We start from the raw sequence: 18,551 nt of genomic DNA on the forward strand, positions 1-18,551 counted from the left end.
TCTCATCGTGTAATTTACTCTTTAAATGTTACATTTTTTTTAAATGTTTATTTTTTCCGTACTACATCGTCTTTGTAGGATCCTTCTTCTGTATTGCTACCCTTTCCAGTTTTTTCTTCACCTTTATTTCCTTTGCATGACTTATCTTCTTTGCCGCCTCTTAAGGTTTATTCTCGTCGCCCTCACCCCTCTCTGGACTTGCCAACCTCCTCCTTGGACTCAGGTATACCTTCTTCTATTATTACACCTATTCCTTTCTATTTTTAACTCTCACTTACCTATTGCACTTCGTAAAGGTAAGCGAGGGTGTGTTACTAATCATCGTATTACCCAGTTTGTTTCCTATCAGGGACTTTTTTCATCTTATCAAGCTTACATTGCTGCTACTGATTCTATTCGAGTTCCTCGGTTTGTATCAGAGGCTTTACGTGATCCTAAGTGGACTAGAGTCATGACGGCTGAGATGGATACTTTGTAGAAGAATCACACTTGGGAACTTGTTCTTCTTCCTTCTAGGGAATGGACTGTTGGTTGTAAATGGGTTTTCACTGTCAAGTATCTCGCGGATGACACTGTTGATCGATACAAGGCCCGCCTAGTTGCTAAGGGATTTACACAGACTCCAAGAAAGGATTTTAGTGCTATATTTGCTCCTGTAGCTAAACTCTCTACATCCGCCTCCTTATATCTTTAGCTGCTTGTCATTCCTAGCCTCTTCACCAGTTGGATGTGAAGAATGCCTTTTTAAATGGGGATCTGACTGAGGTTATCTATATGGATCCCCTTCCTGGGTTTCGTCTTCAGGGGGAGTATTATGGGAAAGTTTGTCGCCTCCTCAAATCCCTTTATGGTCTGAAGCAATATCCGCGAGCCTGGTTTCAACGTTTTTCTAAGGTCATTTTATCTATGGAATTCTCTAGATGCCATTCAGATCATACCTATTTTGTTCGTCGATGAGTGGATGGTCGTTGTACTATTGTATTGATCTATGTGGATGATATTATAATAACTGGAGATGATGCACAATGGATTGACAGGGTTAAGATGTTATTAAATCGTGCATTTGAGGTTAAGGATTTAGGTTCCCTCAAATACTTCTTGGAGATAGAAGTGGCCTGCTATCGCCGTGGTATTTCGCTATCTCAGCGCAAATACACATTAGATCTCTTTCAGGACAATAGTATGCTTGGTTGTCATCCTGCCTCATCCTCTATGGATCATAATCATCGTCTTCATACCAAAGTTGGTAATTTATTATCTGATCCTTCTTCTTATTAAAGACTTGTAGGCCGCCTGATTTATCTGACTAACACAAGATCAGATTTGACCTTTGCGGTTAGTGTGGTCAGTCAGTTCATGCATACCCCACGCACTTCTCATCTTGATGCAGTTTATCATATTCTTCGCTACTTGAAGTCTCGTCCTGGTCTTGAACTCTTCTACTCCTCCACTGCTCAACCACATTTGTCATGTTTCACTGATGCTGATTATGCTGGTTCTCTAATCGATAGGAGATCTACCTCTGGGTTTTGTACTTTCCATGGTAGTAACTTGATCTCATGGAAAAGTAAAAAACAAGGTGTGGTTTCCCACTCTTCTGCCGAAGCTGAGTATCGTGTTATGGCCCTTGGCACTTGGGAGCTTACTTGGATTAGATCTTTACTTATGGAGTTAGGTTTTCTGGTATCTAGCCCTTCTACTTTGTTTTGCGATAACAAGTCTGTCATCATACTTGCTTCTGACTCAGTCTTTCATGAGAAAACCAAGCATAGAGAGGTTGATGTTCACTTTCTTCGAGAGAAAGTTCGTTCTGGTGCTCTACAGACAGTCTTTGTATCTTCTTCAAAAAAACTTGCTAATATGCTTACGAAGCCTGTTGGTCCTTATGTCACTAACTCGCATCTTATCAAGCTGGGCTTAGTTAATATATTTGCACCAGCTTGAGGGGGAGTATTGGAAATACTGTAGTTTTTGTAGTAGCTTCTTTAGTAGTTGCTTATGTTAATTTTGTAAGTGGACATTTATGCCTATTCACTTTTTAGGTTACACAAATATATATAGATCAAGCTCTCAGTTTTAAGACTTGAGAATTACTATTCTATAATTCTTATGTATTCTCTTAAGAGTTTATATTTGTTAGTTTAATTCATAGATTATGTCCATTGGTTGGACACAAATCTTGAGGGAACTAAAGCATTATGCATGAAATTTTATCCTTAGGGACCATTTTTTGTTGGCTTAGTGAATCAAATGTAGATTTAGAAAGATATCCATCTTTTACCATTAACCTTTTAGAACTTAAAAGAGAGTGATGTGTGCAAAAGTGTATGCATGAGGAGTTCCAAGGAAACTTATTACATGACTTTTTAGAGGGAAAATGATCTCAAATGGAGAAATTTCTCTCTTTTACCTCAATCATAAAGAAAAGAAGAAACTAAATTAGTAAGCATAAAAGAAAACTTGTAAAGTAAATGAAATTGAAATAGCAAGAACTAGAAAATTAAATGCTCACTAGGAGTTTATTATAGTCTTATAGAAAGAGATTACTTCTCAAAAATGATTACTTTCTACCCCCAAGGCATTAACTAGCTATGAATTAAAGACAACATACTTGAAATTTAAATGAATGCGAAATAAAAGAAATAGAGGTGTTATAAATGGGAAATTAAGGGGGGATTAACCTCAAAATAGAAATTAAACTTTAGCATCCCACCATGGTGCATTTGTTTTTCTTCTTTCTTCTTCTTCAAGTTTGGCTTAAGAAAATGTGAGAAATAAGTTGAACAAAATTTTGAAAGAGTTGGGAGGCTTGAAAGAAGATTTTAACAGATTTTGGGAGATCTTGAAAGGGTCTCCTATTTATAAGATTTGGGGCCCTTGGGGATAGTTTGGTCTTAAATCTTTAAGCTTCTCATAATTTCATTAAAACCTTCATGGAAAATTTAAATTACTTTTTTTCTCATTGGCCTTGATAATCTATTACTCCTTATTAAGTCTTGTCAATCATGATCATCAATGGGTAGGATGATAAAAGCCAACAAATTCTAAAGGATTCTTTATGGAGGCTAAAATGATCTTAGAACCTTGATCTTAAGTCAAATTGAAGAGAACTAGACCAAATGACATGTAATTAAGTGATTCAATTTTGGATAATTTGGTTAATTCCCTTAAGAGAGTCTCCAACAAACTAGGGATAGGTTGGTCATTGAATTTAAGTTCTAAAGAATTCTCTAGGATGGACAAAGTGGTTATAAGCTTTGAAAGATGGCTAATTTACATTGAATGCCATCAAACCTCTTTGAATTTTGAAGAAGATTGAAAGGGTAAAATGGTGAAGCACCCCTAATGTGTCTCAACAAATTAAGGTTAGAGGGGAAAATTCATCTTAAGAAAGGATCAAAGGGACCTTAAGAGATGAGAAATTTAGAGATTTAAGGCATGGGTACTTAGGGAATTAAGAGGAGATTGAGTGGGGGAAAATCCACATTAAGAAGGTGGATGAGGTCATTTTTTTATTGAAAATCTCATGCACACATGAGCTCTCCAACTGTTTAACTGAACTGAATATATGTTAGTTATGGTTAGAAGGAATTATGCCTGACCTTATTGGAGGTAAGGCTAATGTAAATTAAACTTGCACATTACAAAGGAAGAGCTAACATTAGAAATGACTTGGCCATATGCTCAGTACATGTAAGCAAAACTATGCTTGACCGTTTTGTTCATATGGCCAAGTAAAAATTGATTTTTTAATGATCATCTTTGATTGGTCTAAGTGGGTCCCATTTTATGGATCGAAATTCTCTTGATTTGATCCTTGATACTGGATTCAAATGAGCTCTTGGACTTGTTCGATCAAATTGGGGTGTCTACAATAGGCACACTTAGAAGCTCAAAGATGCGGATCTAAAGCAGTTGGTGAGGATCTTGAGGTAGTGCAAGTTTTTTGCATTTACACAATCCAACACTTCGTGCGTAACACAATTTCCTTCAAGTGATGTCTCATTATCATCGAGGGTGAAACTATCTTCTTCATTTAGGGGATGTCATCCTTGTGGCACTAGCGACCGCTTGCATTTTGTGATATGACAAGAAGGAGAACAAGAAAGAAAGAAGTTTATGAGATCAAACGAGTTGTAAATAACAAAAAAAATTCAAGAAATGATTAAAACTATTGCTTGTAATATCTTTGGAGTTAATCCTCAATAAAAGTTGCTAAACTCATTAACAATAACACTGTGATGACATGGTGGTGTGTATGGAACCATATATGTTAATGCTTTTCCTCAAGATACAAGTGTTGTACACTCAAGAAAAATCGATTGTTCTCTAGTATATCAATTCAAGTTTGTCGTATTAACAACTGAAGAAATAGGCAAAGGGTCTCCTTTGCTTAATGTACCTGCCAGATGGATTTCTTTCTAAATTACCCTTACTTTTATGTGGTAAGTTTTTTTTTTTGGAACATGGTATCTCTTACTCTAGTAGGTTGATCATGGTCCATTGGGCTTTGCCCAGCCCCTAAGGGAAACCTTATACATCATAACTAATGCCTAGTAAGTCATCTCTTGGTAACATGGATAGCGGGTCACATTGACGTAGAGTCAATCCTTTTTTTTCTTTCATATAAAATAATCAACATTTTATAATGTAAATGCTTGTAATTGATACAAAATAATATTTTAGATTAATGATTAAGTTTATGATGATAATAAGTATTTAAAAAAAAAATAAAAAATAAAAAACTAAACCATTATGGACCTACTTGAATTGAAATGCATTTTTGTTTATGAAAAATTGTGTCAAACGGATGCATCAATAAAATAACATGATGGCACATGTATGTATAGGGTCTAGAGAAAAGAGTAGATTCCAAGTAATTAAGTGCTCAATCATGTTCTCATGCAATTATTGCTCTACCTAACAGTTCACTCTAATATTTAATACATATGGCATCATGCCATTGATTCATCAAGCACATTTTTTTTAACAGCAAATTTCTGTCCTTGAAATCTAATCTTTTATTGCCAAATTTGATAAATCAATGATAATATAAAGATGATGATAATTGTATTTAGATAAATTTTTTCATTAATCCATAAGAGAAGTCGAGAGACCGAGGTCAAGGGGTGAAATGTCATTAGTTTAAGAACACAAGGTGGTATCTCCAATATTCTTAAAAATAAAATAAATAGGAGGGTTCCTTCAAAAATTGGAAGTACCATTGTAAATACCTCCGAAGAGTTGACCTTTGTGATTTTTAAACTAACATGTTGGAGTTCCTAATGACTTTACTATTAACAGGTTGGGCAAGACACCAACCAATAAATTACATTAAAATCACAAAAGTACATAAAGAAATTGAGAAATAACTTACTTTATAGATAGATAGTAGATATAGATATAAAAGGGGAATTGGAGATTGAAATTTGTTCTCCCCTTGTGTGTTGTGTGTGACCCACCAAACCACCATTTTCCATCCAATAATAAATACAAGAGGGAATTCCAAAGAGAGAGAGAGAGAGAGAGAGGAATAAAAAAAATGATTGTTTGGTCAACTTTGCATTGAAGATGGATGGGGATGGGGTCCACCTCTCAACTCAAAATCGAAGGGGAATTACAATTACAAGTATAACAGGCCGGCGGCTGCTGCCGCTGGAGGCACGTCAAAAACAATACGACATTTCAATCTTCTCATTAATTGATGCTCTTTTCTGTTTCACACACTCATTATCCTAGTACTTGTTACTAAACGCGTTTCTCTGGTCAAAGTTCCATCTTTCCTTTTCCCATATGCTTGAACTTGAGGATCCTTCTCTTCTACTTCTTCCTCCTCCTCATCCCCAACAACAACAACAACCCCATCTTCTTTTTCTGATCGTTAATTATTTAATTATAAGAGCGACCAAATCAACAGTGTTGGGTTGGGTGGTGGGTGTGGATAGTATTTCCAATTCGAGTGTTGAATGGCAGGAGGAGAGGACAGTGGAGGAGAGAGCTCTAGAACATTAGAGTACACACCCACATGGGTGGTGGCTGTCGTCTGCTCTATTATTGTTTTTATTTCTCTTGTGGTCGAGAGGATCCTTCACTATGTTGGAAAGGCAATCTCACTCACACTTAACACACACTACTTTGCTTCTTTATTATCTCCTATTTATATCTTTCTCTTTGGCTGCAGTACTTGAAGAAGAAGAACCAGAAACCTCTATTTGAATCCTTACAAAAGGTTAAAGAAGGTCTCTCTCTCTTTCTTTCTTTCTCTATTAAATCTTCACTTAATTGAATAAGGAAACTAATAGATAGCAGCTATAGGGCTTCTGGGTTTGAATTTTGAAAGGGAGGTGAGGGTCCTCCTCCTCCTATATATATATATATATATCCTATATGTAAATGTCTTAATTGTACTTTTTGTTGTTGTTGTTGTTGTTGTTGTTTAGAGTTGATGCTGTTAGGCTTCATTTCTCTTCTTCTGACTGTATTTCAAGACAAGATTGGTAAGATATGCATCACAGAACATATAAGCAATCGTCTCCTTCCTTGTAGAAAGGAAAAGATCAATGATGACTCTCATTACCAACAACAATTCTTACCTTCTTTTATTTCTGGGACTACGAGGCGACTTCTTGCTTCATCTTCAGCCTCCACTTACTGTACCGACAAGGTAAAATTGAATTACCCATGCCACTAGTTGTTATCAAGACCCTCTCTCTGGTAATTTCTTGATTTGCAACACTATTTTGTTTGTAGATTGTCTATATTTCCGATATGCATTCTGTTACTTTCATCTTCTATCATATCTGAAATGTAGGCAGCATTGTTCTTCTTCAACAAGTATACTTCATAAGACATCGAGGGGTTCCTCAAAGACAGTTACCAACCCAACCTAAACCCATGTTGCAAGGAGTGTGATTAGAGCAACCCCACCAAATTCCTTCCCCTGTAGGCTGCATATATCTAGCCCTTGACAGGGGACATCAGAAACCATTCACATTCGACTCTCCTTCCATCAGATGTTACAATTACTTGTATATATATATATATATATATATATATATATATATATATATATATATATATATATATATATTTTTTTTTTTTTTTTTTATGTTGACTTTTGATTTTATCGTTCTTAGATGTTCCTCTTATCCATCCTCATCTCTATTAGGTTTATTCTCTAAACGTGTTGTTTCTTAATTGGATGTCTATCCCAAGAAGTGTAATTGGTTTTATTGCAGTCTCGAAATTTTTTTCTTTTAGTTTGATTGCTATTCATTTGTCACATAGCTCTCCTCTTTGGATGTGCATTTCCATGTTTCCCTGAACCATCTCACAAATAGCTCATGGTATGACGGGTTCTTCACTACTAGAATCAATGGTTGATTGGATCACTGCATGTAACCACACTTGATTTTTTTGTCAATGATGGACTTTTGAAGAGAGATTTTTTTTCCTTGTTGAAAAAGGAGAAACTCAACAAATGGCTAATACTCAAGATGTTGGACATCGATCACTGAGATGTCCTTATTTCTTGTCTCATATTGTTAATCCTCTTAACATGAATACCTCAATTCCTTCCTTACCCTTTGTATACTACAAGGTTGTTTGGATTATCGAATGGGAGATGTGGATTCGAAATCTCTCTTATATTCTTTCAGAAAGGCCCACATTTTCTTTTATTGACTACCTTAGCCTTCTATGCCCTTGTGATATGTTATTGTGGCCTTGAGTCATGGTTTCACCCCTAAGCTTGATAAAACAAGAATTTTGATAATCTGTTTGTTTAAAAAAACTTCTCCCCCAAATAGAGTTACAAACATAGACATTCTAACATTCAGAAAACAAGAGAAGACTGCTAATGATACAAAGGGGTATTATCCAATTAAGGGGGTAATAATAAGGAACAATGGAGCAGGCCCCGAGACACTTGTTTCAAATAGAGTTGGAAATATCCTTGTCTCTGATATGATCACATTATTAACTTTAAGATCCATAAAGCATGGTTAGCCTTACAACTATTTCATAAAATTCTTCTTTTAATTTGATAGTTATCCATCTGCCATGTAGTACTCCAGAAGTGCTCCTCCATTTTAACAATCAAACTCTGATTCTATGGGCAACATCTTCCCCAATTTCTAAATCCTTTTTGTATAATAGTCTTGAGATAATGAAATTGGTGGTGCTTCCAGATGTTTCTAGACCATCAATTTTAACTGTTCTTGGGTGCCAATACAAAATTTATGCTGCATATACTCTATCTTGGTTCTTCTTATCCTTAAGCCTGTGGAATCCTCCATCTCTCTCCATCATTCTAGTTTTGTGTTGAATGCCTCTCTAGTCTCATCATCTAATATTGCATCATCCGCAAATTACATATAACGAAGTACATGCTCTTGAATATGAGAAGTTATTCAATTTATAACTAAAACAAACAAATACAGACTCAAAGTTGATCCCTTATGCAGACCAATTGTAATTAGGAAATTATTTGTTACCTCTCCATCTTCCCTCAGACTAATCACAACCCCCGGATGCATGTCCTTAATTCTGCTAATTTATCCATTCAGGATTCCCTTCTTTCCCAATACCCACCAAATTGGTTTTCTAGGTACTTCGTCGCATGCTTCCTCTAAGTTAATAAAAACTGTATGAATGTTCTTTCTCTTTGTTCTATACTTCTCTACCATTTCTCTAAGTAGAAAGATTGCCTCGATGGTTGATCTACCCAACAAAAAATCAAAGTTATTTTCTGATATATTTGTTTTTGTCTAAACCGTTGTTACTATTTCCTCCATTCATCTGACAATTTTTAGTCTTTAAAATATTATTGAATAGCTTAGTTAGCCAGGATATTCTAAAACTTCTATGCATTTTCATGCTTCTATGGGAATACCATCCGGTCCTAAGACTATTTGTTTTTGTCATTGCTATATATACTAAAGGGGAACCATAATAAGCCATTGTATTATCTTTAATTATTTACTTCTTATTTATAGAGCCTTGTTTTTTAGTGAAATGTATAAAATGGCCACTGTATTAGGCATGAAATGGAATTTTCTTGTGCTAAATATTGTATGCCTTCCTTTCAATATATTTTTCTTAATATCCATGCCCTTGTTGTTTTCTGACTGCTTTCATCATCTTCTAACAAATACCAAAGAAAAAGATCAACAAAATAGCAACAAATTTAAGTCTCATTGCGGGATCTTTCTGGTTTTTTTTATCAAAACCAGCCTATTTCTCTTAGTGGGCATTGTTTTCTCCTGCATCTTAATAGGTGCTCATAATTTAAGCCATATTTGAAGTTAGTTGGTTCTCTATGTTTTGTACTTCCTGTTATTATAAATTCTATGATGAAAATAGCCTAATCAAGGTGTTGGACTTTGGAACTTGGCCTTTTTGGGATATGAAATTATGAACCCATTCTTTAAACAACTCAATAAATGAATTGCATTTATGAATGAAAAAGGTGGCCCTGAGAGTCCTTCGCCTTTCTGTATCTGCTTGTGAATATATCTCCTTCTTCTATGTATATATTTGAAATTTTGGTTGTTACCTAAAATTAAACGCTTATTTCAGAACTTCTGATATCTGAATATTTTCCCTTTCAGGGGAAGGTCCCACTGTTATCGCCTGAAGCATTGCATCATCTGCACATCTTTATCTTCGTGTTGGCTATTGTCCACGTGACATTTTGTGCTCTCACCATTATTTTTGCTGGGGCAAAGGTAATTAGGTACCATGCTTTATCTTATAGTTTCTAATGTGTCCATATCTTGTATATATAATAATAGGTTACTTTATGGTTCCACGTAGAAAAGATAAGAAAGAAGAATAGAAGCTGAGAGAGATATAGAAGAGAAGAGAAGGGAGAGGAAAGAATCAGAGAGGGCAAATGTGCAAAATCTGTTGCACATGTCCCTTGTGTTACCTATATATATTTAACAAACTAAATGAGCTCTAGTATGCCACTAATAAGTATTGCAATCAAAATAGCTGTTCTACCCAAATTCTAGTATGTCTAGTAATGTATAAACCTCATTTTACCTAATGACAAGTGACAATAAAATAGTACATTGAACTCTTAACACTCCTCGTCAACTTGGATCACAAATATCATGAGCGTGCAACTTGAAATGAACTCTTTCCGATGAACTGTTACCAAAAGATGTCGTAAAAATGTCTATGGTCTGATGATTAGTCGAATGAGCCCCTCCCTCTGGCCTATCAATCATTAGTGGACCTGGACTTGAACCGGTCATGGAGCTCAACTTAGTTGTTTAGGTTTTGGAATTCATCTTAAGTTTCATTCTGTTCCATTGGGGGGTTTTGGTTTGAAGGTTATAAAATGTGGTGCAGGTTCATCCCGTGATGCGAATAGCTGGCGAGTGGAAAAGCATCTGTTATGGGGCATTCAGGCTATATTGCCCGTATAAAATAACTACCCAATGCAAACCTATGATAATTTTTGCATCTCATTCTATGAGTCGGAAGTCACCAACCATCACTCTTAACTCAAGTTACGTCAAGAGTTGATATCTCATTGTTTTCCACCCTCTCTCTAACAAAGTGACTGCCAACTTTGATGTGTTGGATCTCTCATTGAAGACCAGATTACTGGCAACATGAAACCTAGTTATCACAATACAACTTTGTTGGATCTTCAACTCAAAACCCTATTTTTTCATTGAAGTCCTCAATCACTTGAGTTGACATGCATGTGCCATAGCTCTGTACTCAATTTTCGTATATTTTGCTTATTTCTTTGCCAAATGACAAGATTACTCTCTCAAAGGTGCTATATTCTATAGTTGAGATGTGAACCTGTCTAGTCGGTGTCTGACTCCTCAATACGAAAATGATCATTGGACTTGTGTCCATGCATGCCTTTCAGATATTTCAGATTGTTGCTTGCATTTGGAAAACACTAGGAGCATGTATAAACTGACCAACCACAATCATACAAAATGTGCATTCATGTCTTGTAATTGTCAAATAAATCAACTATACAATCCGAGGTATCTGCTAAGGTCACTGACAAAATCTCCTTGATGCACAGCCTACTTCTGGTTTGTGTTAGTAGAAGTATATTCAGGTTCTATACAAGAAATCCAATCATAATTAATAAATTGTGAAGGTGATCGAAGCCTTTTATATAGAAACAGCTCTAACCACGTGGATTTTGGAATTCTGGAATACATGATTTGTAGTCACTACCATTCATTGGATTTAAAGGTGTGAATGGTCACTCGAAAAAAAAATTATTCTTGATTTTTGATAAAAAAGTGAACCCCCGAAGTGATTTTAACCAGAGGTTCAAGTAAGGAAGTTCATTTAAAGAAGGGAAAAGTGTTAGGGCTCCCCTCGTTTTCGTCTTTCAACTGTTACCTTAAACTTTGCTTGACAAAAATGTGCAAAAACGAAGGAAAATTGGTTCAATTGGGAGCTTTATTGTGTGGCTTCATGAAGGAGATCAACCTGATCAAGATGGGAAACCTAGGATCACATTCCATTACCAAAAAAAGGATGCATAGAATCCTTGCTAAAAACAATCCTAATTTGGAAACTTACTTTTTTGGAGCAAAAAGCCAAAAATTTACAATAGCCCCCTATTACTAAACAGGATCAGCTTTGAAACACCCCTTAGAAAACTTGGAGTGGGCTAAATTTTTTATGGGAGAAGTAGACTCCCTTAGCAGCCTCTTAAAATTGGAATTATGCAAATCGAAACTCTCTAGACAAAGTTATGGGACATGCAACCTATTTCTGTGACTATTCTATTTCACAGAACTGGGTTGCCACTGCCAGCCTCAAATTGATGTCTATCAATGTTAGATTGCAACGAGATTTTGAAGGATGCTATAAGACTTCCCTACGGTTGAATGGAGTCCTGAATCATGCATAATCTCATCCGGGCCAAAGAGAGCCACTCTTGATAACTCTTTCAACACGCGGGTAACATGTGGCCCATTCCTTCTTATTGAATCTATATGCTAGTGAGTGTGTGTCAGTATCTTGAAATGAATAAAATGCATGAAAACTATTCTAATACAGTGCTATAATCCTCATCAGAAAATCTTTATATTGGCTGAAGGAACTGGGATGCAATTTCATAAAGAAAACGTTCCTTTGGTTCAGGCCTTATTGAATGATTTGTGTGCTAAAAACGTAAATAAACAAAGGAAATGGCTTCTAAAGCCTAAAGGTGCCACCCATCACTGTACTGTTTCTTCTGGGTTCTTGCATACACACATTTCGCCAGGAGAGATACTGGGTTGCTTCGGTGAGTTAGGTGTAGGAAATCACATCTCATACATCATTTTTAACACTAACTGTTTATAATGCACTATTCTTTTTTCTTATTTTAATTCCAGATTTTTAATGGATGTTGATATCTATTTTGAGGTTTAGATTTTTCAATGGAAACAATGGGAGGATTCTATTGCAAAAGATCAATATGATATGGAGAAGGGTAATTCTTATTGACAATTCTATTTATATCTTATTCTGTGTTGCCACTGAACATTTTTCATTAACAACTGCAACTGTTTGACACATTACTACACTGCTAAGTATCTTGATAGAACCACTTTCCATTCTGTTTATGTGCAACTATACTAAGCTGGGAATATTGTATGTGCAGTACTAAATAAGATTACCCATGTCCATCAACATGCTTTTATCAAGGACCATTTCTTGGGTTTGGGGAAAGGATCGGCTCTACTAGGTTGGATGGTAAGTGGTTAGATCTTTCATGGTTAAACTCACTACATTCTTCCAGTTGACCACTGAAACTAGTATATAAAAAAGACATCCCATTCAAAGTGCATTTATATCGTTAATCCGTTATGTCTAAAATCTTAGTTTACTGTGCTTGTCCAATCGACTATGTGTCCAAAATTTTTATATGCTATTGCTGTCTGATATAGACAGCTACCATGCTCAACTCTGATTAGGAAATAACAGATCTTGAGGTGTTGATCCGAAACACCTTTAATTCCATGAAAAATGCACCAATTAACACCCCCAAAAAAAATCTGTAAAATTGTCCATAAAACTCGTAGGACCAATCTCTCTTAGAAAATATAAATGTCGAAGAGATTGGAGTTGCCTAATGCTGACATTAGAGATCGATGAAGCTTTGGGAAGAAGACTATTATATACACACCAACAATGGGTCTATGCACAAACCATCTTGTTGTAGAGTGGCTGTGCTTATTGGAAAATGAAGCACTTTGGCCTCTTTTAACTTCCAAGAGTATCCTAGGAACATATATGATGAAAGATGACAACTGTTTTCTAACTTATAAATTTTAATGAATTATTATGTATTTTTTATTTCAGCATTGTTTCTTGAAGCAATTTTATGCATCTGTGAACAAATCAGATTACATCACACTCCGGATGGGTTTCATTATGGTACAGTATTTTATTCTGGTTAATAGTGTCCATTTTGCTCATTGGTATGGAAAATATTGTCAATTTTTGTTCCTTCTTGCCGTTGAAAGTTTTCCATAGACTCATTGCAGGGGAAACCTAAAGTTTAATTTTCACAAGTACATGATACGTGCCTTGGAAACTGATTTTAAGAAAGTTGTTGGTATAAGGTAATTAATGTCCGAGAGGATTCCCCCAATGCTAAAGCTTCATTTAGCATGTTTTATTTGTTACTTTGCCATACTAACCAGAAACTTGAAAGCTTGAATTTTTCTCATTTTTTTTCCTTTATTTTTTTCTTTCTAATCGTTCTCCTTGATTGTTTTTCTGTACATAACCATTTCTGATTTCTTCTGTTGCAGTTGGTATCTTTGGATATTTGTGGTCCTTTTCTTGTTGCTGAATGTGGATCGTAAGCTCAACTCAACCTAGAACATTGTCATTCTATTTCAGTTGCAGGATTTGTCCTACTGTCCTCTATAACTTTTCTCTTTGAATGTTTGTCCTGCTTCTGATCAAGGATCATCATAGTTTTTTCAAATGTTTTTTTATGCTTTTACTTATTAAAAGGTTAACAGTTAATTTTGTAATTTGAGTTCTCATATTCTTGAAAATTCAAGCTTGATTTTTTTCTTTTTTAACTATAGAAAGAAACATTCAGTAAACCATTTTTTCCATGAAGTCCAATAAATTTGCTCTTCATAACAGGAGAATGAGATATTACTCGAGAGAGGATACAAACACAATCTTTTTCAATCTTTAAATCCTGAAATACCCACTAAAATTTCAGGGTTGGACCAGTAGGTTGATTGGACAGTACTGTGTCTCACAATCTGTAGGTCTGGGGTTCAAAGTTCAAACCTGCTTACCTACAACTGGAATTGTATATAGATACTTCCATAACAATATCCTGCTTTTAGGGTCAAGCCATAGGCCTGTATTTTGTGTTCCTTGCCAGATAAATGGAGATCATGAGTTCTAAAGAAGGCTGTGTTCCTATTCCACTGTGCAGGTTTGAATGCTTACTTTTGGATATCATTCATTCCCGTCATCGTAAGTATTCCTGACCTCAAATTCCTTCTTTTTTGTTTTGCTATCCGAGATGCTTATCTGCAATGTTGTTCATCTCTATGTATAATGCACATGCCTGCACAAGAATTCGTTTTAGTTTGCAATTATTCTACCTGTACTAAATATTTAACTCGAGATATACCATAATGTTGTGGTAATTACACTCTTGCAATGGGCATGGTTGTTGTGATTAGAACTTAATTTATTAATGCTTGAAAGATTGCATGCATGCATCTGATGGTAATTTAATGGTTCTCTTTAAACGTTAACTGGTTTTCATCACCCTCTTTTATTTTTTGCCAAGTTAAAAGTTTTGTAAACCATGAGAGCTCTTGCTCCTTCATAAATTGCTTATTATTTAAGTTTGTTAGTAATCATTGTGGCTGGCCATGATTTCGTATTCCTTTTTTTTTTCCTAGCTCAATCCATGTCCTTTTTAGTCTTCCACTTGCACATCCCTTCAAATTGGGGTTCTTATCGATCTTCATTGCACATGATATTACCATTGTGATTAAGTTTCCCTCAATTTATAAATTATTGGGCTACTACATATTCGCGAACGTGTTCATTTCTAGTGTGATCTTTTTTTAGACTTTCCACTCATTCATCTTTGTTTCCTCATTCGCTCAATCTATGAACATTTTTCTTGATTTCCCAACATTTCAATTCCCAGCTGTAATGCCATCTTATAAAACTTTCCTTTTTAACTTGATTGGGATGCATCAATCACCACTTAACACTCCAAAATGTGGGAATGGATTTGTATTTGACATATTTACAAAATTTACTGAAATATTTCCATTCCCACAAGCTTTACCTGAAACCAATTGACAAATTCTTGTGTATAAACCGTTTGACCTAAAAATTACATCATCCTCAAAGCCTTATCCCAACTATTTGGGATCAAATTACATGTAATATTTATTCATTATAAGAAATGAGTTTTAAATAGTTAGGTGTCTTGTGTGACTTATTTTTATATATTCTGAGCATATTTGACCATCATATAAGTATGCACATACAATTTTCCGTGTTCTAGTTAGTTGGATATGTTGGTAATTTTTTCACATACATTTAGGAAATGAAAAATATAATACTGCATGAAGATAGTAATTTTAATTGTTCATTTAAGCAAGTGTTTACATATAGTGTGTATATAGTCAATGGGACAATTATTCTTGTTTCTGTGTAGAACTTAATTATTTTTGGCTATCCAACTCTCGGATACCTGTGCTAAAGTGGAGCGAAACACTACTTGGTTTTGTCATTTTCTATAGTTTCAATGAAAATTTCCTTACTGATTGAAATGAGGGGTGAAAATTGTATTAATTTCCTCACTGGTTGAAATATTCCTATAAAATATTTCCATTTACATGTTGAAATAGACACTGAAACCAACATATAATGACTTGTTTTCGTATGACATTTGATCATTGATACGACTGGACAGAACAAATGCATAACTAGAATCTAGACAGTACCTTTAGACTCCTAGTGCTTGAAAACTAAGATGAAGCAAGATAGAGTATATAGAGTGAAACTTTAGGAAGGACATACGTAGAGAGGATGCATTACTAGAAATCGATGGTCAAGAAAGACCGTGAACAACCATTTTCATTATCCCGGTTTCTATGAAGATTGAGAGATTGACATTAGAATAAGAGTTAAGTTTAAAATATGTTAAGAGAATGAGCATCATAGAGATAAGGATGTCGAGATGGATGATTGGAAAGACTACGAAGGATAAAATTAGAATTTAAACCATTTGAGAAATGTCAAAGTAGCCATAGTAGGTGATAAAATAAGGGAGTCTAGTTGAGACAGTTTGGTTATTCGCAATGAAGACACTAAGAGAAGGAATGCATAAGTTGAAGGTTCGAAAAGAGAGTAAAATCTATGGGTGTTATACAAGTATGCATCTATGGGCATCTGTACTTTGTATTTGTTGTCATTCTTTATGTATGCATTTCTTCATGCTTGAATGCATGTAAGTATTTTTATATGCCAAATTTGTCTGAGAATCTGACATGGTATCTATCTGAGCTAACTTTGCAGCTTCTACTTGCTGTGGGCACTAAGCTAGAGCATGTAATTACTCAATTGGCCCATGAGGTTGCAGAGAAACATGTGGCTATAGAAGGGGACTTGGTAGTTCAGCCTTCAGATGATCACTTTTGGTTCCATCGGCCCCGGATTGTTCTCTATTTGATTCATTTCATACTCTTTCAAAATGCTTTTGAGATGGCGGTTCTCTTCTGGATATGGGTAAAGTCTATTGTGTGGCTTTTCATTCGAATCATCTATTCTTGTTTGATTCCATTATAGTTGAAATATTTGAAATTTGATGTCTACAATCAATTGTAGCTTCAATATGGTGTTCACTCCTGCATCATGGGACAAGTCCGTTACGTTGTTCCACGAATCATCATTGGGTAGAACTCAACTATCTACTTGTTTTCTCTTTTTATCCTGTTAATCTTTCCTATCCAATGTAAGGGTCTTTTAATTGTATTTAAGTAGTGAGGAAAAACACATATCATATCTGACATATGCTGTGATGTTTACCCTTAGGGTGTTCATTCAGGTTCTCTGCAGTTACAGCACCCTGCCACTTTATGCCATCGTCACACAGGTGAGTTGCAGTTTCATCCAAACTTCGTTATGTAACATATTTTTGTAGGGTTCAGAACTGACAGCGATTATTTTTTTTTGCCTGTCACTGATGTTATGAAGATGGGAAGTTCATTCAAAAAGTCTATATTTGATGAACATGTACAAGATGGCCTTGTTTCCTGGGCTAAGAATGCGAGGAAGAACAAAGGGTTGAGAGCAGCTGCGGCCAGCTCAAGCCAAGTAGGTCCTAAAAATGGTTCTACCAAGGGAATTCAATTGGTACAGAAAGAAAATTTATTGGAAAAAGAGAATACTGGGGAGATCCAGCCCTCAACAGTCTAAGATGGATCTAAATCAGCAGCCCTTGATCTCTGAATCCACTTCAATACGTTGCCCTTAAATATATTGTTAGACCCACACACTCGTAAGAGGAAACTGCAGGTGGGTTTTATATATTTTCACCCTATAAAATTTATTGCGCAGATATTTAATAAGCTCCTATTGTATGTTGGGAAAACACAACTTTTCAAACACAATTGTATTGTAAAATTTTGGTGGATCAGATTTGTGTTAGAATAGAGGTTTCCCTTCTGCTGCATTTTATTAACCTTTCTCAAAAAAGAATAAACAAGTGCATATATTCTAGTCACAAAATCCTCTGTGCTGTGATGAAGAGAAATCTAACATATCAGAATAATAACGAGGTTGGAGTTCGCTTATTGGAGACCATCTACTGAGCAAAAAGATTGTCTAGTAAACAAGATTTGTAGTTCAATAAATATTATTATACCAGGAGAACTTATGTTGTTGAAAAATATAACAAAAGTTGCTCTTGATATTGTTTATACATAGAATTCTGATTTTCTAACTAGAAAGTCTTCACTCAGCCAATACTCGGCTGATGTGCAACGGACACGGAACCATAGATCTATTTCCTCAGGAAATACAACTGCACATCCCCATATGTATCCCAAGGAAATAAGATATATGGTTTCATGTCCATGTCACATCAACCGAGTATTGACCGAGTGAAGACTTTCTAGTTAGTTAGAAAATCATTATCGTTATACATATATCACTGAGAAGTTACAAAAGTGATATCAAGTTTGGCTTCATTTCAAGCAGATCAAATGCCACAGGTATTTGTTGCATAAATAATGAAATATAAAAAATTGAAAATTTTTCCTGAAAAGGTGTTTTCGACATCACCCCAAAGAAATATTAAAATTAGAATCGTCATCCTCTCCGACTCCACAAACCTCCTTACACCTTAAAAATAAAAAAGGAAAATTACTTGATGGACCGGCTGGAGGGACTTTTTTCTGAAAACCCCAGAACTTTGGGATTGTAACTTCCTTTATAAATTTTTTAGAATACCCAAATTATCATCCAGGGTTCAATAAAATTGATCATTTCCTTGTTTTTTTAAA

General features: G+C 35.3%; 1 protein-coding gene across 2 annotated transcripts; it reads left to right on the forward strand.

Annotated features, from left to right (window-relative positions):
• Positions 1 to 5,634: 5,634 nt before the first annotated feature.
• On the forward strand, positions 5,635 to 17,728 carry LOC147400696 (MLO-like protein 1). Of its 2 annotated transcripts, XM_086446497.1 has the most exons (14): positions 5,638 to 6,104; positions 6,182 to 6,239; positions 6,441 to 6,664; positions 9,612 to 9,728; positions 12,412 to 12,472; positions 12,644 to 12,735; positions 13,345 to 13,419; positions 13,519 to 13,607; positions 13,800 to 13,849; positions 14,450 to 14,490; positions 16,564 to 16,773; positions 16,873 to 16,940; positions 17,080 to 17,140; positions 17,242 to 17,728. In XM_086446497.1, the coding sequence occupies exons 1-14, from the start codon at positions 5,967 to 5,969 to the stop codon at positions 17,461 to 17,463; spliced, it is 1,506 nt and encodes a 501-aa protein (XP_086302623.1). In that variant the 5' UTR covers positions 5,638 to 5,966; the 3' UTR covers positions 17,464 to 17,728. The 2 variants fall into 2 exon arrangements, with proteins under 2 accessions (XP_086302624.1, XP_086302623.1); XM_086446498.1 differs by lacking the exons at positions 17,080 to 17,140; positions 17,242 to 17,728 and having other exon boundaries at positions 5,635 to 6,104; positions 16,873 to 16,944.
• The last annotated feature ends 823 nt before the right edge of the window (positions 17,729 to 18,551 follow it).

Source organism: Akebia trifoliata, chromosome 6 (genome assembly GCF_017979445.1).
Source record: "Akebia trifoliata isolate Shusen 1 chromosome 6, ASM1797944v1, whole genome shotgun sequence".
Lineage (NCBI taxonomy): Eukaryota > Viridiplantae > Streptophyta > Magnoliopsida > Ranunculales > Lardizabalaceae > Akebia > Akebia trifoliata.

Excerpts from the sequence above, each read along its gene's own strand:
- LOC147400696 (XM_086446497.1), top strand. The coding sequence starts at position 5,967 with ATGGCAGGAGGAGAGGACAGTGGAGGAGAGAGCTCTAGAACATTAGAG. Across the intron at positions 6,105-6,181 it reads TCCTTCACTATGTTGGAAAG|TACTTGAAGAAGAAGAACCA; the intron begins GCAATCTCACTC and ends CTTTGGCTGCAG. Across the intron at positions 13,608-13,799 it reads AAGAAAGTTGTTGGTATAAG|TTGGTATCTTTGGATATTTG; the intron begins GTAATTAATGTC and ends CTTCTGTTGCAG.